Source organism: Anas platyrhynchos, chromosome 22 (assembly GCF_047663525.1).
Source record: "Anas platyrhynchos isolate ZD024472 breed Pekin duck chromosome 22, IASCAAS_PekinDuck_T2T, whole genome shotgun sequence".
NCBI classification, from domain to species: domain Eukaryota; kingdom Metazoa; phylum Chordata; class Aves; order Anseriformes; family Anatidae; genus Anas; species Anas platyrhynchos.
Genome location: NC_092608.1, coordinates 5800022 through 5819531, shown reverse-complemented (window position 1 = coordinate 5819531; position 19510 = coordinate 5800022). Strand labels below are relative to the sequence as shown.

General features: G+C 40.3%; 1 protein-coding gene and 1 long non-coding RNA gene across 10 annotated transcripts in view; both read right to left on the bottom strand.

Annotated features, from left to right (window-relative positions):
• The window catches only part of PRDM2 (PR/SET domain 2), a 70961-nt gene that overhangs the window by 30393 nt on the left and 21058 nt on the right, over positions 1-19510 (bottom strand). For 8 of the 9 annotated variants that reach the window (XR_003492307.2, XM_027443326.2, XM_027443328.2 and 5 more), the window contains 2 exons: positions 18892-19044; positions 12601-12727 (listed from right to left, as the gene is read on the bottom strand). Coding sequence is in view for 7 of the 9 variants with exons in the window: in XM_027443326.2 (XP_027299127.1) it covers positions 12601-12727; positions 18892-19044 (280 nt within the window). In the remaining 2 variants the exon portion in view is untranslated. Of the gene's footprint in view, positions 1-12600; positions 12728-18891; positions 19045-19510 lie in introns of those variants that run through there. The other variant, XM_013101233.4, reaches the window with a different exon arrangement.
• On the bottom strand, positions 587-12586 carry LOC139999290 (uncharacterized). The gene is made up of 2 exons (XR_011804687.1): positions 1321-12586; positions 587-663 (listed from the first exon to the last, which is right to left on the bottom strand). It is a non-coding gene; the product is annotated as an uncharacterized lncRNA (long non-coding RNA).

Genomic DNA, 19510 nt, shown 5'->3' with positions numbered 1-19510 from the left:
ACTTTGCAGAAAAGAAATGGAGCAATGCATTCACAAAGACCACTAACATATTTGCCTAATGGATAAACTTGTTGCCATGGAAAGCTTAAGAAAATTCTGAGCTGGGGCTATTTAAAACACCAATTTCTGCAAACATTTGGCCAAGTCTTCATGTTAATGAACACATAAGATCATTAAGTTAAGATTAATTAACACTTAAGATCAAGTTACTGTATCTCACCACAAACTTCTTCAATTATAATCATCAGTACCAGACAAATGTTAGCACAGTAGGGTATACCACGCCAATATAAAAAAAAAGACAAAATGACTTAAAAGAAGCAAAAGGAAATGTTGTCATTACATGAAGCTCTTCATAATCTCAGAAAAGCTTAGCTGAAGCTATTCACAACACTCAGATTAAACAGATAAATGCATTTGAAGAGCCCTACGAGGAGAAAGCCCATCTGAAACATATGGTATTATACCACGCCACAAAAATGGAAGTAGGAATTGCCTACAGTCTTCCTCACATACTTCACATTTTGTGAATTGAATCATGTACCACTACCCCTGTAATAGAAAGAGGAGCAAGAAGTAATACATACATGTTTGCATAGCATGCCATCTCCATTCACAGCACCTCGCTGAAATCCTTAATGTGTTATGCTTTCTCTGACTAACCTGAGTATAAATCATAGGAAGCATTAAGTTTACAGGCTAAGACTTACTCACCCATAATGACTTAAATGCTACAGAATGTCATCTAACAACTATGAAGCAGGGCAAACAAACATCCACAGGGTTTAATTCTATGCAAGTTTAACCCACACAAGAGCTGCACTGAAACAATTAAGCGTAAATAATTAAACCTACAGCTTTTATCTTAGTAGACAAAGATGTTATTTCTACCTCGATGCAGACACTTACAAAACTAAACCAGCAGACAGAGAACACAAGTATGCGGTGTCAGACCTGCTCTACAATTTCTCAATCGCTCCTCAGAGTTGTGCACTCCTACCTCCTCCCCTCCCTAATAACACAGCCTCCCACCAGTCCCAGCAAGTTCCTCTACGCAGCCACCGCTGACACGGCCAACCTGTTACCAAAAACACGATGAGCACTCGTGTCTGGTTGTATTCCATTAGCTTTCATTTAGCTAATGTTAAGTATTATAGCTAAAAGAAGTAATAAAAATGACAGCTGACACACGGAACCCTTAAACAGAGTTTCCAAAAGTAACTGGTGTTCTCTATATTTAGCCAGTGTCTTATGAAGAACTCAGTTACAAACGGCATCTTTATTTTTATTTAAACATAGAAAACTATTCAAAATGTGAACCTGCACTTTCATGAACACGAGCTTTTCCTTGAATCCAGAGGATGGTACTCCTACACTCACTACAGCTCTCCAGGAAACATTTGTCTGACCCTGCAACAAAGCCACATGCAGATGATTAAGTAGCAGCATGCATTTCGACAGCAGCCTTTGCAAGATAATAGAAATGCAAGAGCTCACACAAGTAGTTGTACCAGAACAGTTAAACAAACACAGTTAAATCAGTCTGTCTTTATCTGTAATAACCAACCCATAGATCTGTCATTGTACTATTCTCTTTGCTAACTTTTGAGGGGGTCAGGTTAACAGTATTTATTTGTTTCTTTTAGGCTAGGTTATCTTTAGAAGTAACTACTTCAGACTTTCTCTGCCATTTTATTCTGCTGTTTGACAAACCAAGTACGTTCAAATGCAGCAGTCATCACACTGGTAAGTCACTTTTTAAAAACCACAGGACTGCTTAGCTTTTTGGGTCTGCCTGTGGGCTAACACCCCTCACACACCACAAATGAAGGCGGTGATCTGCTGCAGAGAGCGTTTTTGTTCCACCACCCCAAGCAGAACTCTTGAAAGGTCAGAGAAAAGCTGCAATCGCCTTTAAGGACAAAAATGCACAGGAGTTTGTCCAAACGTTTGTGTCCAAACATGGGCTAAAGCTTCACTTGAACACAGCTGTACGAGGGCTACGATTCCCAGGAAACAGGACGGCCTTTGTGCCCGGCGGGGCACGGGGATTACTGTAACAGGAGTCTCTCCAACGCCGAGGAAAGAAGAGCAAAGCCTCTCACAGATGTAGGGCGCCGACAGTGCTGCTACCACCAGATTAAGTCTCCCATGTATAAAATTAACCCCCTTAGAATTGCTAAAAGGTTTTATTTACAACATTTTTATTTACTTTCACTGAAATCCATCGTGTTACTCTTTTTTACTAAAGCCCTCTGTTCACCATACATGTCTTTAGTCAGATGCTTGTCTCCACAGTAGTAAAGAGTTCAGTAAAGTCGGGCTCCTCTCTTTTATGAAGTACTTCATCCCCCTCTTAGCCATACATTTCCAGTTTTCCTTCTTGTACTTTACCATTTTCTTCTTCAACACAACTTGAAGAGGAGGGAAAAAACCACAACACATACAGCAGATGTTTTTGCTTTTTTGTTGTTGTTATCAGCAGCAATCCAATAGATTTGCAATAAAGTTGTATCTTGAATTTCTAAAGAGAAACTTAATCTCAAAGATTTACTCTGTAGTATTTTCCATAGTGCGCACAGTCCCTTATCGCCCTCTCTTACCTCTGAAGCACCAAGCCATCAGCCCTGGCATGCAATGCAAGCTCGTCCTAAACAATAAATATCTTTGGCCTGTAACAGTTTTAGAGGCTACTCCTTACTGGAAGCATAGCACTTAATTGCCCTGAGCTTTTTGCTCAGGCACTGTGTAAGAACGTTACCATGTAACTGAAATGAGAACAACTGATGCCCAACAACATGCCTTCATTTGTGTGAGGTAGGAAAAAACATTACTGACAAATTAAGTAGAGATAACAAGAAATGAAATTACCAGCTACCTGTTACTGTAAGTACATAGCTTGTGTCCATTAGCCCTCATTAAAAACATGATAGCATTTTACGATCTGGGCTTCCAGCCTCAGAAGGAACATCTTTAACTGCTCATGGGCAGCTACTGTCAGGACGCGTTTGCAGGCATGAAAACTGCTTCTCTGCATCTGTTAAATTTGGAAAGTCTCATCTCCTTCCAACTTCAGAGTGACATTCCAAGGTCATATGGCAGATTATCACCACAGGTCCTTTCTAATATGCAAAAGCAGACTAAGGACAAGGATAAACATTATGGAAATTCATTAATATAATGTTCAACCAAGTCTCTGAATCGTTAATATCTGTTGAGAAGTTGTGATGGATTTGCTTAGCTTTTTCTGTGAACCAAGGTGCTTCACTCAGTTCAGCTGCAGCCCGTTTTTTTTTCCCCCTAGAGAAATGCTTTTCAGTCTTCTCTCTGAAGAGGGGGCATACTGACCTGTATCTCCAGAGGAACTCTACCTGCAGTGCTCCAGTTGCCCAACCTGTGCTTTTGGAGTTGTAGAGCACAATGCAACGGGACAACAGTTGGCACTTGGGGTAATAGAGCTGACAAGAAGTTACTAAATGTACAGTTTGCCCCAAGTCAGACGACAGCAAACTGGATTCTGCCTAATTTATGAATTGAAGAAAGGTCGATAGGCTCATAAGGGCACTACAGTGAATGACAACTTCTTCCACTTCTCAAATGATGTGGAAACAAGCCCCAGTCGGAGGACAAGTGTATTTGTCTTCTGCTCAGTTAACTGCTACATTCAAGATTAACCTCTTTTGATGAAACTAGACATGAAAAATGCAGAAAGTTTCCACACATTTTTTTCATAAAATAAAATGAAAATTGAAGTAGAATGCAAAAATAAAACCTCACTGAAAAGTAACTTGGACATTTTCACTCAAGAAAACAGAAGAAAAGAGCGGAGAGACTCGAGGCTGACACTGAACAGTTAAGGATTTGGTAGCTACAAACGAAGTTCCAGCACAAAGTCCACTTTGCTTTTGCAATCCCTGACAAGGGTCCATAAGATCTGAAAGCTGGGCTCTTTGCTCTTTACTTGTCACTTGAAATAGAACACCGCAGGAAGTCAATTTTTTACTCAGCCAGCTAAAACTCAGTGTGACCTACTCCTCGGTAAAAGCCCAAGACGATTCTAACATTTGGCACCCGTATGGTGCACGTTTACTTTTAGGAGGCTGACTCGAAGGCAAAGGTGGGTATTTTAAGATTCTGATACAAACTGAGCTACAGAGAGCTCAGCTGTCACTGCTGCTGAGCTGCTTTACACTGGAGCTTACTACCCAGTGAAGTGTTTGATTTTACTGGCAACAGTAAAAGGAAGCTTGCACTGTACCTGGCTTTGACCAGTGATAATAGGAGAGAAAATCTACCATAATTTACACGAATCAAGGCACTTACAGAAACACTAGCCCTTTCCCATTTAACAACGGATTTTTCTTACAGACTGCCAAATTAAACCAGGTTCAGATTTGGCTAGATTCTAGCAAGTAAGGAGTCTGGCTATCAACACAGGTCAGAATAGATGTATAGCTGACGACCCATTTCCACATCATTTTGCAGTAATAATAATCAAGAAGATAGATTTTCAGCTATTGTAATAGTCTCACTAGAGTAACTTCATGCCAACCACCACATTAATAATACTGCCTCTTTGAAGTTCTGGGGCATTAATCATAGTCAAAAATGCTCTTGCAGAACTCCAATAGGAAGTGTGACAACAAAATTAACTCTCAACAGCAAGTCTAGTAAGCTCTTAAATCTTTCTGAAGGTTTCATGCTAAGCAACAAACACACTGGTGATACAAATAAATAACACACTTGCTTAGTCCAGGGGAAAAAGTAAATATATGCTAGTGAATATCTGATGTTCAGGCAACACTCGATTTCTTAGATAGAAGTGTGGAATCATCAGTAAGTTTTATTTCAATAACTGTTAAAACCAAGTAAAAACTTAAAGACAGCTACATTTCACTGAGGAACTTCACACAGTGAGGGGAGGCCAGTGAGAATTCTCCACCACGAAGTCGTTCCTGTCAATCTATGCAAGGCTCTTGGCAAGAATGACAAAATAAATTTGAAGGTTTGACAGACTAAAAAAAATTAAGTACACTCTGGTCTGACAATAACTGTTTCTTTCTTGTACTTTTGAAAAATGCATTAAGTGGAACAGAAGATAATTTTGATATTTTGCATTTTTATAATAGTGACATGAGAATTTTCATAGAGGCTTTACAAACAGAAATTGCCTTACAAAGTAAGGAGTTATCATGCTTAAAGAAGACAGGTCTCAGCCACACACATGTACAAATGGAGTCATATCTATTCCCACAAATAAACCAGTTATCAAAACTTTGTATGGACATACTTGGAGTTATGCGAAACGTGCCTGCTTGCCACTTCATAATAAATTATACAGGGCATCTGTAGACATGTCCTCAGAGTAAGAGGTTCCCATAAACAATTCAAGTAAAATATTACAATTCAGTTATTTTGCATAAAAGAACAACCACTAAAGTTTAGTACTATTAATGATACAGAAATAATATTAATAGTATTGTTCAAACAGATTAAAAAAATGAAGCGGAAAAATAAAGCAGCTAGAGAAAAGCAGTAAAAGTGATTAAGAGATAGGGAAGGTTCCCATTATAAGGAGAACTTGGAGCCTTTACTACATGAGGACACGATTCAAGAAGGACAAACTGAAAGTCAGTCATTGAGGAGCTTGTATCTCCCCTAAAACCTAAAGTTTCCAATTGTAAGGCAACAAGCGAAGTGAAAGAGTAAGTGCCTGGTAAAGCCTTGACTTCACATGAGACAACGCAAAGGAAGTCAAGAAAGGCTTGTTCACACGAATCAAGTCGCATCGGTTTAAGTGAGACAACAAACCCAAACACTGCCATGGGCAAGGCAGGAACTCATTGAGGGTAAGAGAATAACCAAAGCCTGCTCCCAGAAGCAACGGGACAGATCCAAAACGCACACAATGTAAGGCACTTACGAGAACAAAAAAGAAAACCACTTGTTTCTGGAAAACAGTGCCTATTCTCCCACCCTGCAGGAATTCATCCACTTCCTGTACTTGAACACAGTCTCTAAATCTGTTTAATTCAAAGTTCTTTCCTAAAACAGAACTCCCCATTTTTTCTCCACATCTTCTCCCCAGAAGCAGTTCAACAGTTTCTGTGACTCAGAACAGAATATTTTAAGAAAGTGTTGGAAAATCCTAACAATATTCGTGCAAGGGAAGTAATATTTTAATAGAAACTTTGTAACATAACTACATTTTAAATTATCTTGAAAATCAGTTTCCTTAAAAACAAGGAAAAGCAATGGAATACTAAGCTTTTCTCCCAGGCCACCCCCAGTTCCAAAGCTAATCCTGATCAATAGAAAAAAACACATTGATTAATATTGGAAACTTGTCTGATGCCTTACTTTTCTTCCCACTGTAGGTTAACTAAAGAGAGCACTAGCAGATTTGCTCAGAAATGCTGTAACTGGGATCTAGACGTGTTTCATTATTTAATTTTGGGGAAAAAATAACATATGGAAGAGTGGTTAAACTGAGGAAAAGAAGGAAAACACTGATCAGTTTACAATCTGATTTGAATAAGCAAATCACTCAAAGTTTGTTACATTAGAGATATGCCCTCATCAGAAATAATGTGGTAGCTAAAAACATACTGACTCGTTACAACCATAAAGGATGTTGTTAAATAAGCTTTTTGTGTGACAAAACCACACAAGGATGAAGTAACGCAAGGTGCATGGGATGCTTGCACGACTTGCTGTAATGAAGATCTGGTACTATCAGCATTGAGTGCTTGCCCTGCATTCCCAACCACCTCCTGGCCCTTTCCGAAGTTCCTCCTACTACAAGGAATTTTGCTTTCCTAGTGGCACCACCACTCTCATGTGTGAGCAGACAGAACTGGATGTCCCCAGCAGCATGAAAATTGGGGTGTCTCATCCAGCTTTCAGCACAAGCACATACCATGATACAGCGACAGCCCCACGCTGACAACACCTGTGGATTTCCATGAGCAGCTGCACATTAAGAAACTTTTAAAGGGAGTGTATACACAATAGCATGAGGCTTCTGGAGAAGAAACAAACCTTGCAGCTTTCCCTAACCTTACAATTACAGCATACAAGTAAACAAGTTGCCCAATGTTCATATAAATATGCTATAATCTGACTAAAAAAAAAAAAAAAAAAACACTGATTTTTTTAAACAACTTAGGAATTAGTATCTGAATATGGTAAGTCTTCATTCTTCCAAAAGCTTCAACTTTGAAATATGGAGTTTTTAATAAATGCATTTTAATGCTGAATTTTTAAATTCTCTTTTATATACACCAATAATTTATTTTTACCTCTGATATGAAGTCTTATCTTCTCCTATTCTTAAACCCGTAGGCAGGAGCAAAGCTAGAATGAATCATACCAACCTCACTCTGCTGCTCGGGAAGGCTCAGAGCAACAGCTATCACAGAAACTGGGGGCGTTGCTGGAGAAGTGAAGAATGAAATTTGAAGTAATACAAGTCTCCTATTCAAAAAGCCCCTTTTAATGGAGGATAAGAGAAAATCTCCACTGGTTACAAGACCTCAAATGTATTAGAGGTTCACCAGATAGAAGCAGCAAGGAGAGATACAGCTCCCTAGACATGACAAAGGCAACTTTTCAACTGGAGTTATATAATTATTCTTGTTAATCAGTCTAAACTTGGAAATATCAAAGCAAACTTCATTCTGAAGTTTTGTTCCAGATCTTTCTGACCTTCTCCTTCCTCCCTTGTCTCTTCCCAGCCATTAGCTAGGAAGTTCTACTGGAAATAAGGTTTGGTAAGAAGGTCATCTCATCGAGGGATTTCCTTGCTATCAATGTACAACTTTCAGAACTTGACCACCTTCTGTAAGCCACACTCCTGTTCACGTTCAACCATCTTCTCACAAGCTATTTTATTCCATGAACAACTCTAGCTAAGAAATTAATGTAACAAATTAAAAAGATCAGCACGGCAACACTGGACCATGATTTTCATTTGTGATGCCATCCAGATGGCAATCCAAGGCCCGCCTTTTGTGACCAGGACATGTAGTTATGCAATCCAAGAGCAGGTGATTATTTGGAACTAAGAGAAAATGCCTGTGCAAGCATTAACAGAAAAAACTGCAAGAATTTTGACTATGCACAGAATTTAACCTGCTTATTGCATCTTCACGTTTCACGTTTGTGCAGCTGCAATTTGGCACCGTTTCAGCCATAGCCACGCTCACAGATAAAAGTGAATCCACTGTAACTTTTATTATGGCAGCATTGATTTAAAATCTCTGAAGCAAAAGCCTGAAGTTGCACTTTGCATTCAAGCCTGATAAAAAACACAGCATTACGACAGCAGTACGGACATTTATGGTAGTGAGGTTTTAATAAATTTATTAGCAACAGTTTGAGACTTTAAAACTGTACTACCACAGATATTCACTGGGGCTACCCAAGATCCTGATTCAGGTGATTTGTCCTACTGCAACAGAGTATTTTAAGAGGACACACAACCGGGTTTTCCAAGAGGCCACTTGGTTTTGTGACAGGCTCCCATTCAAACTGCCTCACGCAGCATGCTTTCAGTCAAGTGAAATTACAGACTTTTTCCTCCTCTCTTGAGAGCCTGACTTTGCAGGGAGAAGATACTAAAGAGGCACTCACGGCATTCACTCCAGACAATGGCAGAAATTATGCCACTGGGGTTTGTTGCTTAGATGAAGTGCTAGAAGGAACACTGCTAAGACACAAACACGGCCGAGCAGCACAGCACGGAAGCACTACCACTGGGTTATAAATAAGTGCAGAAGTAAAACACTGGCCTCTTCTCCCCTCTGGAAAATAAAGTTTAAGAAGTGTTATACACAAGCACGTAGCAGAGCACCATTTTATCCCGTGTAATGCCAATATCTTTCCTCCTCCGAGACCACACATTTGATCTGCCACATAATCCATGACTGAAACTATCCAGATTACCTTAGCACTGCTTGATCGCGCTTTGGAGCCTACTCAGCACCTTAGATTAGAGCCTGATAAAACCACTGGACATTTTTATGTATGACCATCCTTTCTTTAACATATTTGGCTAGTGAAAAGTTGCTTTTAGAAGGAAGAAATGTGCTGATAAAGGGAAAAAGTTCCCCCTATTCCACTGACACGTAAACAGATTTATGAATTTAACTATAAAGTGAAAGCTAGGCTATTCCCCCCACCCCAAACCTCAGAAAGGGAATTAACGAAGAAAACTTGTGCTGATGCATTTGATTTGAACAAACTTTCCTCCAAGCTCGATAGGCAGAACAAAAAGATATTGACTACAACCTGGGAGAAGTTAGAAAGCTTAACAAATACTTGAAATTTCAGGAAATACAAAAGCAAGAAAGTGTGTTAATCGTTTTTCTGCTAGTTGTTGACCAAGACAATCTTCTTAGGCACTGGCAGCTGCTGGATTCTAACCACTTAGTATTCATGTCAAAGATAACAAGGGTTAGCTCCAGTAAGTCTGATACTAACCAAGTTTTTAGTATTTTTTCCCCAAAGACCCTTTTATCATACTGAATTTCCTTCCAAATCTCAAATACACTCATCACCTTAGCAACAACATTTTACAAGCAATCATTCAATGCAGAAAACTAAGTTAGTAAGAACTGTCATTTTCCTTAATTTAACAAAAGAGGTTTGCACATTAAAAGAAAAACCAAAGATTTACTGACGTTATGAAAACTTTCAAACTCTCAAACAATAACTATTCACACTAACACCTGGAAGATGGAATACTTCAAAATGCTTTTTGAAGGCAGATGACACAACCAAAACTGGCAAAGAAGTCATGCAACTAAAGAGCAGGGGAGTTTTGAGAAACACAACCGAGGCATAACCAAGGTCCCACCTTCTGCAAACGTGTTAGAGGAGACCGGGATAGAGAGGAGAATGCCAGGTGCCATCCTAAACATGCTCTGAAGGAGATTATGGACCAGTGTCAGTAATCACTTGCAAACAGAGGTCAGATCAAGGTCAAGCAGAATGTGATATTTCCATCTGTATCTTGTGTCTGTCCCAGACTGGGTCAGCTGCTGATTCTGAAATGCCATCCCGACTTGACAAATTCGGTAAGGCTTACCTCTTATGGTAAGACGGTCTGAACTGGGATCAGGGAAGGATTTATTCAGAAATCAAGAGAAACCCTACTGCAATGTGAAAAGTTTTACAATGGTGTAAGCATCAGCTCATTGGGCAAAATTTTAATAGCTGTGAAATTATCACTTTATCAGAGTTCATTAAACAAATTGCAGCAACAAGACCATTTGTCAAATATTAGCTATCTTAATGTTCAAGGACAAGGCCTAAAAAATGCATTAAAAACTCCAAAGGAGTTTTATTTTACTGAACAAAGACTAGTTATTAAATAGCTGCGCGTTTTGAAAAAATCAATTATAATGTACTTCTCAAATAAGGTCTTGTCTAGTCTTTTGCAAGGTACTAAACTGTCAGCTTCCTTTTCTGGAAAATGTGTTTCTACAGGACACTAATTCACAGTTTAAACTTGGCAGTTCTTATTTAGTTCTATTTTCTCCTCTGAAAGTGTATGAGTACAATCTGTAACAGAGCAAAATTAATTTCATAAAAAAAAAGGAATCGATTGATCTAACTAATAAATTCAAATCTCACTCTCCTGAGAAGCTACTCTCCAAAAAGTCTGTTAAAACTGGGAATTTGTTTGCACAATTACGTTGTACTTCCTCCCAATTTTTTCATATGCAAGAAGTAAAAATCACATTTTCCTCCCCCCATTTTTATAGTATAGTTAGTATTATTTCAAAAAATCAAAACCAAACAACAAAAACCTTTCTGATCTTGCTGAATTCATAGCTCATCACCACTTCCTTTAATTTTCCCATAAAACCTCAGCCCTTGAATCTGCAAAAGAATCATTATCAATGGAAACCATTTTGGAATTTTATCTGCAGCTACAGCTATCAATTCAGCAGAATATGTTATATTTTTAAAAGCAAATCAGCGTGAGTTGCAAATATTTGACATTACTGCAAAAACTAAAATAACCAAGAAGGGGGGTAAAAAATAATCCACTGGAATCTCCTAAAAATAGAACTATAAAGTTTCAAAATATGTATGTACATATTATAAGATAAACAAAGCACATATTGTGAGTTGACTCATCTTATACAACATAACTAATGAAGCTTTAATCATAACAATTCAAAACACAATACTAAGAATTTGGTTTTTCTGCTTAATGATACAAGAATAAAATTATAAGAATAATAAAGAATAAATTATCTGTAGAATTGATCTATTATCTATAATTCTTATTCTATTATCATCTATATTGTTTGGGATTATTATTTTTCTGTGTGTATGTGGGATTTGGGAAGGAGGCTGTATTTATGAAACAGAGAGAAAACACTTATTTTACTAAGAGATGACAGCCTGAAATCATTAAAGCCCTTAACAGTTAAAACTCCCCATCTAGAAAACAGTACAACAACAAAATCCAGGAACTCCCAAATTGATTTACTGATATTTTTAAACTCTATCTTCATGAATGCAAACAGAAGTTCTGGGCCACATAAAATTACCTTAGAAATGATTCTGTCTGGCTTTTCTAATTTATAATATAATTAAATTCTTTCAAGTTGTTTTTCTAGCCTTTCAGGTAAATCACATGCACACAAACTCTATTTGCCGAGATAATGCACACTTAGGAAAAAGCATAATATAACCTCTAATTTACCAAGAGTTACCTACGTATGTACGCCAAATGTATTTCGTTACGGATCGCAAAATTATAGCCAGTGCTTGAATCGCAGAGTTTGTGAAAGTTCAGACTATGAGTTAGTGCTCAAAAGAACAACCGATCGTCTCGCAGTATTTCATTCTCCCAGGCCCCACGTCACTCTCTAAAATAAACAGGATTTATATAATAACCATTTTCCCAAACGCTGATCTTGTTCCCAACACGAGTCCCACAACTGCACCCCAAGTCAGACGGGGCCTTAGGTTGTAAGCTGCCTTACAGCGATGCCATTTTCCGCATCGGCCCTTTCCTCCCCTCGGCTCGTTTGTCACCTGCAGCAAACCCCGGGGCGCTCCGGGAGGCTCCAAAACCCCGCCGCAGTGCCGGGACCGGCAGGGAGCGAACAGAAAACCCTAAAAACCGAGCGAGTGCTTTGCTCTGACCCGAAATGCCAGTTATATAAGGCGATGCGCGGCGCCACATGCACTTAAAAAAAAATAAAATAATAATAATAAATATACGGCTGCTGCCTTAACGCTGGGAAAGCCGCGGGAGGCCCGCTCTGACATATTTCCACGCTGACGAAGGCTCCTGAACCCCTCCGGGCCGGCCCCGGGATAGGCAGAGGCCGAGCCCGGCCGGGGCCGCCTCACGGCGCGGCGCTGAGGGGGCGGCTCCGGGGTGCGCGGAGCCCCCCGTGTGGCGCCCGCCCCGCTCCCGGGGCCGCTTCCCCCTCCCCGGCTTCCCCAACTTCCCCGTTCCGCCCCCGAAGGTCACGGCGGCGGCCGGAGGGGCCCGGGCGGGTGGGAGCTGAGGCGGCGGCGGCTCCCTCCCGCCCTCCGTCCGTCCCCCCGCAGCCCCGTGCCGCCCCTCACCTCTCCTGGCTTTCGGGGAGTGCCGCCGGCTCCGGGCGCTGGCTCGCTCCTCCTCGATAGCGGCGGCTATCTCCGGGTCGTCCTCCCCATTGTACCACACCAACAGCTCCTCGCCGGGCGCGATTGGCTGCCGGGAGAGAAGAGAGAGGCGCGGGGCCAATCAGACGCGGGGTTGTTGGGGGAATTAAAGAAATAAAAGGGGGGGGGAAAGAGGGGGGAAGGGAGGGGGGAGCGGCGGCGGCGCCCTTCCCGCCTCAAGGGGCCGCCCCGCAGCGCCCCCTGACGGGCGGAGGACGCGCGGCGCTCAGCGGACGGGCACCGGGTTCCTCCCGCCGGGCCGGGGGCGCCTCAGCGGCACCGAGCGGCCCCCGCTGACACCGCGCAGCCCCCGGGCACGGCGCTGACGGGCAAAAAAAGGCTCCGCTGAGTGCCCGGAGTTGCCTGGGGACAGCCCAAAGGCGAGCCCCGGCGCAGGGTGGTTGTGCTCAGGGAGCTGCCAGGGAAACGCGCCCACCTCACGGCAGGCGGTACAAAAACCAAAGTGATCAGCTGGAATTTGGGATAAAACCTACAGACCTAGGGGAGAGCTGTAGCAGGGGAGGGGACACAGAGCAAGACCTAATTACTACGTGTTTGAGAGCCACTTAATTAAAGTAATTAAAGGCTTGTCTGCCATTCCATAGGTGTTATTTCTCTTTTTTTTTTTTTTGGCTGAATCCTACCCAAAAATCCACAGGAGAGGCCTCGCTCGCCAAGCTGCCATCCTTGCCATCCTCACTCCCATCCCCACCCCGTCACCAGGCTGACCCATGCCAGTGTCCTGTTAGCTCGTGTGCTCCTTGAAACACCCTCTGGCTGAAACAGCTAAGTCTTCAATTTTGCAGGTTAAAGATGTATTTGTAACCCTCTTTTTTTTTTTTCTTTTTTTTTAAAATCGTAATTCCGTTTCCTGAACCATTTTATCCAAAAATCACAGACACAAAAATGCCTTTCTCTACCTAACTACAATCCCCCTTTTTCCCCAGACGTAATGAACACTGGAGGTAATAAAACAGTATTTTTAGAGTCATGACGTTAGGGCAAATGGTAGCCTAGGACTATTATTGCAAGTCTGAAGCCAAAGGGAAATGTTGTGTCCAGAACAACAGCGGTATCTGTTTCTTTTAAATTTTTCTTTTTTTTTTTTTTTTAGTAATAATAAAAAAGGTCCCACAGCACTTGACAGAGGTGATAGTTATCTTTATATCCCCAGACACTGGAACAACAAGAGATGCAAGTGTTCAAGTTATATCGTAACTTATTAAGTACGCATTTAAGTTATAATAATAAGAAGCCAAGCAGCAGTTTGCTTGGCAGCAGTTAGGCTTTGCCTAACAGTTCTGGAGGCCTGGTAGGGTAAGCAGCAGTAACCAGATTTGCATGGTCCCACTCTGCAGCTGGTTAGCAGCAAGGAATGCAGAAGAGTTGCCTGATGCAAACTACTTCTCATTTTGGCCATGTACAACTCTAAGAGTTGGCAAAACTTTGGGGCAATTCAAACACATGATGATAATGAACATGTGATTTGTTAGCTTCATGGGTGGAACTGACATTCGATGTGATGAATTTTGTTTTGGAATAACTACTCTAGAATCTAAATTAAGCCCTCTAACCTTGTACTTCTAAAATGAGATGGAGCAGTTTCAAAAAATAAAATAAAATCAGAGCATTAAGAGAGCTCCCTCAGCAGCAATACAAAAAGAAAAGGACTGCAATGACCAAGTGCCACTTCTAGAGCTCCTTTGACACTCGAATACACAGCCAGCTTACTGCTGGCACCCTCCAGCAACACTTCTGACAACCTTCCTCCAAGCTGTTATCTCCAGACCATCTGCTGGAGCATCAGCTTGGGACACTTTGGTTATGAAAGGGTTGGATTTGGGGCAGGCCCGATACAGTAACAGCTTTCACTTGCTTATTGGTATGTTATGTTTCAACTCTGACATTTAACATTCCTTAAGCTGAATATTTTTTGTTCAAAAGATTTGAAGTGATTTTGAAGCTTGCCATTTCCAAGAGTAATATCCAAAATTCTAACAGATTATCTAAAATTCACTTCATTGTACATGCAAACACTGCAATGTGTCTTGTACGGGCTGAGATAGACATTTACCTCTCTGATCTTATTAGAATACAAGTTTTTCCCTACTGACTGTATTTTACCACTACACTGTTCTTTTGCACTTGGAAGTGGCCATACCTCCCCAGCTGTAACCACACCGGACAGTTTGTGGCATTGATGCTTGTGTGCATTTTTCACACAATAATTCTATGTTACCTTGTGTTCCTATGTAACAAGGGGGTTCTGGAGTTATCCTAATCCTGTCTGACAAAACATTCTCCCCTAAAGAAATTAATTTCACCATAAGCAAGGACAGTCTCATAGCCTAACTTATTTAGAAGACTTTTTGAAACTGAGCTTTCACTGCAATTTACTACTATTTTGCTTCAAGAATTACAAAGTCCTGCACTATGCTCAGAATAACACCACTCAACTAGCTCATTTTATTACGAGAGGCAGGAAGAACTTCTGAAACCCCATAATGAGTTTAAGCTGTTTCCATGAAATATGACAGCTCTCATATATGTATATCGGGGAAAGCATATGCAAAGCAACCTACAAATATCCTCAGTCCTTCAGTAAAGAAGAAGAGAGGATGGAAGAGACGATATTTGCTTGTGCTCAGTTAAAAATGCTATTCGAGACCTCATTAGAGGTCCCCAACATGAAATTTTACTATTTATGTATAGCAGAGAACAGGGAAATTAAAGCTCCGTGCAGTTTTGAGGTTCTTTTACACCAAGCAAATGCAGACTTTGCTTATCTTAGCAATGCAGCTTGGAAATCAGTCTGTTTAACTTACAAATCAGAAACCCACAGAAAAAAAAAAAAAAAAAAAGAAAAAACCCTGGGGGGAAAAATAAATTAATAGCAATGATAACATTTAAAATGCTACCAAGGTAAAGCAGAACAAAATAGCATACAAGCCACTCACTCTCTTTTGGGGGTAAATAACAACTGTGTTGTTTGTCCCCAAATGGAATTCCCCCAAATTTATGCATTATGAAGAAGATTAGAAAGGAAGGTTTGATAAAATGTTCCTAAATGTTGAGAGCACACTGTTACCAACCATGTTTTCTTTTGTCTCACTGGTCAATAAGGTGTGATGTGAATCTAATACTGATAGGAAGTCATCACAGAAAAGGGAAGACAAAAACCAGACGTTTACATGAAAGATATATATAAACAACCACACTTTGTAAATAGAAAGAAAAAAAATGGGTTCTTTTTCTGCTAAGTTACAAATTTTTTCTGCAGCTTCTAAGTTACAGTATAGTGAAAGCTGATCAAACAGATAACATTTAAATGCTTTCATGCAGCAACTTGCCCTCAAGACCAAAAATTTGAAATCTCCTCTTCTATGTTATACTTTTACCTGTGCTGTCATTTTCTCACAGCTCAATTTCCAATTTCTTCACACTACTTTTAAGAAACATGGTCACTATAAATGTCACTTTAAATAATGAAAAGTAACTTTAGAAAACACTAGAAAACAAGCTTTCATAATAACATCCTTTGTTTTTTATATCATTGGAACAGCTAAGACATTAAACAGAATATTGGAATAATCATCATTACTATTATTTCTAGTATTAACTACCATTAGGCTACAAGAAGAGTCATTTCAAATTTGTTGAATTAAACATAACGTGACTTGCTAAATCTTGATCTGACTGAATACTGAATGTTTCATGGTGGTAAAGACTGTCCGATTTTAATGGGAAAGTTTCACTTCAAAAATCCCAACAAATCAGCAAGACTGAATCTTCCTTACATACCATCAAAAATCATAGAATCATTTAGGCTGCAGAAGACCAACAAAATCATAAAGTCCAGCCATCACCTTAGTGTCATCAACGTCACTTAGATATCTCCAGGGATGAGGACTCCACCACTCCCCTGGGCAGCCTGTTCCTGCACCTCATCACCCTTTCTGTGAAGAAATTCTTCCTGATATCCAATCTAAACCTCCTCTGGTGCAACTTGAAGCCCTTTCCCACCTTAGTCTACAAGGTGGAAGAGGAGAGTAAAATACATTGAAATAGATTGTTCAAAGAGTAATGGAGAATATGAGGGTAAACTGTTAATAAACTTTTGGTATTACAGATTCATAAGTTTCTTTTCCAATATGGAGCAAAGTTAAACTTGATGATATAACCCAGCTGTTGCATAGTGAAGCAACTTACACATTGGTACAGCTGCATTTTAAACTACCTGCCAAGTTCTTTGTATTTCAGAGGCAGTGGCTATCGTGGGACTGCAGGAGTGACCTGCCACCACTGGACCATGGCTGCAAAGCTTCTAGGAGCAACCTGGCCTTGAGAATGGTTTATTTTTGAGCAGCATGAAGCTGGGAGTACTAATACAAGTGCTAAGCAGCTCAGGTCCTGGCACTCTCAGTTTTCTGCAGCACCCGAACCTACTCACAGGTGCTGCTTCTGCACTGGACTCTAAAAGACATGGCAGCAAGCCTTTGTGCAGAGGCAGCCTGGAGGTAACACATTTTCTGATATATCGCTCCATTTAACCAGAACACAGTGCAGACACCAAATGTGAATTTCCAGGTAACCTGAACTGGTATTGCTAACACTGATCTGAAGCTGTAACAGTCCCACGGCACACAGGGACAGGCACAGCACACCTCCAAGTGGTTGCTGCAGGGGCAAATAAACCCTCTTAAACTCAAGACTGCTCTTTGAAAATCCCATTGTGTCCCAGACAGGACAAAAAAATCTCATCTCGCTGCAAGAAACCCCAGACAGATTTTGAAACCAACGAAACTGAGCCTTATTGGCTGCTCCAGCAGTCTTCAGAGAGCTGCTTGGCAGCATGATTTTGTTGGCAAGGCTTACTGGGATAAAATGCATCAGGTCGCAAGCCGAGAGGACAGTCAAAGCAACAAAGGACATTTCAGATACTGAAGCCAGGTATTTGTTATTCTGTCAGAATTGCTCAGCCTTTCTTAGCACTACAGTTTTCCAAAGTGCTGTGTTGTCCATGAGAAAACAGACTGAACATCATCTTTACCATGACTAATACCTTTGCAACAGGAGAGAAGTTTAAAATGTCCCAGTGACTCCAAAAGCACACTTACATCCATGGATGAGTGCGACTATGGGCAAAGTCTGGGCAACCCAAGATAAAACGCCTAGAGCAAACTAAACCAGCTCCAGATGCACGCTGAGAGCCTGCCCTCAGTGAATAAGCAGTAAAGACAAGTCAAAAGCCTGGCTGACAGTAGGGAATTCCTCCTCAAATGCTATCTCAAAGCTATTGGAAAGCTCAGAAAATATTTAAGGGCTTTTTCCAATCTAGTTTGACCTAAAATATAACAGTTCTACATACTTCTTTTTTGTCCTATAAACTTGAAAACCACATGGCACCAATTCATTCTTTTCCTAAGTGAGGAACAGTTACTTAGAAGCGTTGTTGGCCTTACAAGGAAATTTAAGAAACATCCACAGCATAACAGCAAGGCTGTATATAACCAACTATACAAAAGCATTCTAACAAATGCTTTCTAACAAATTCTAACCAAAGTCAACCTACATATACTCACCACTAGCAGGTTCTTGATAAGAGATTCAAATAATACTTTACAGCTACAATATTCTAACACTAGCATACTCTGCCCTTACTGAGCTAAACAAATATTTTCTTCATTCAGGAGACGCAACCTGCCAGTAATCACGCCTGCCTACCCTCTTTCCCCCACCACTCCTGCAACAAAAACAGAGAGGTATACAACTAGAAAAATCTGACTCATGATGCTGCCTGTAAAAGTGTCTTGAAAGCCTGTCTTTGTTATATGAAGCAAAGACCATAAAAATATCTCATTTCTAAGAAAAAAAATCAGTACAATTTGTCTCAGTATCTACAGGAATAGAAAAAACATATTTTATGTAATCTGCTTGCTCTTCATCCCCATCTGTATCATCTTTGGTGCTACAGCAAATCATTAACTAAGAAGAAAGATCTAACGTTCATAAGTATTCTAACAGTAGATTGTAACGTCAGTTATACTGACAGAAGAACTTAGACCAGTGAAATATAGCATTTGCAATATTTTAATTGTATTTCATATAGTGCTTCAAAATCTGTTTAGTACAAATAGTTTTAAAAAAGAAGTTGAGTAACGGAAAATAAAAGATTGAACAGAATAATAACTGAATCTTCACAGACATTGATACCTTTAAACTTTTGTAGTATATAGTCCTGTTGATCTCCAGAGGAAACAGATTCTGCTCCTTCCCTGAACGTGCCCAGTTTATATACCGCAGCCAGTTCCCTTTCTTTGGATCAGTTGCATCAACACACATCCACCCCAAGTTTGGGTAATACACCTATGGGAGAAAAATGGCATTTATCCCAAGCAAACACACAACTGTTCACGTTGAAGTGTGCATGCACCAAACCACAAAAACATATTTTAAGGCTATACAAAGTAGTTGTTATCATCCAAGTCAGAGGTAAGGCCAAAAACTGAGCAGAGATAAGGGTTGTTTTAGGGGCAAGAGTGTTGCTGTTCTTTTGCAGTCCTTTTAGAGGATCTGGTGTAACTGAAAAAAAATGAAGAACTTCTGGCCTCCAAGACCTTCTCTGTCTGAGGGCTTTGGGCTCAAAAAAATCAAACTCCTTAAACACATTCCATTCTATACATTGCTTTCAGTTTGGCAAGCCTGAAATGATTCACTAGAGTTTATATTTAGTGTAAGGACTGATGTTACAATATAAATGCAATTGAGCTTTATTTTTACTATCTGAGGAATTGGGAAAAGTAACGATATAGAAGTCAGAAGCATTTGCTTT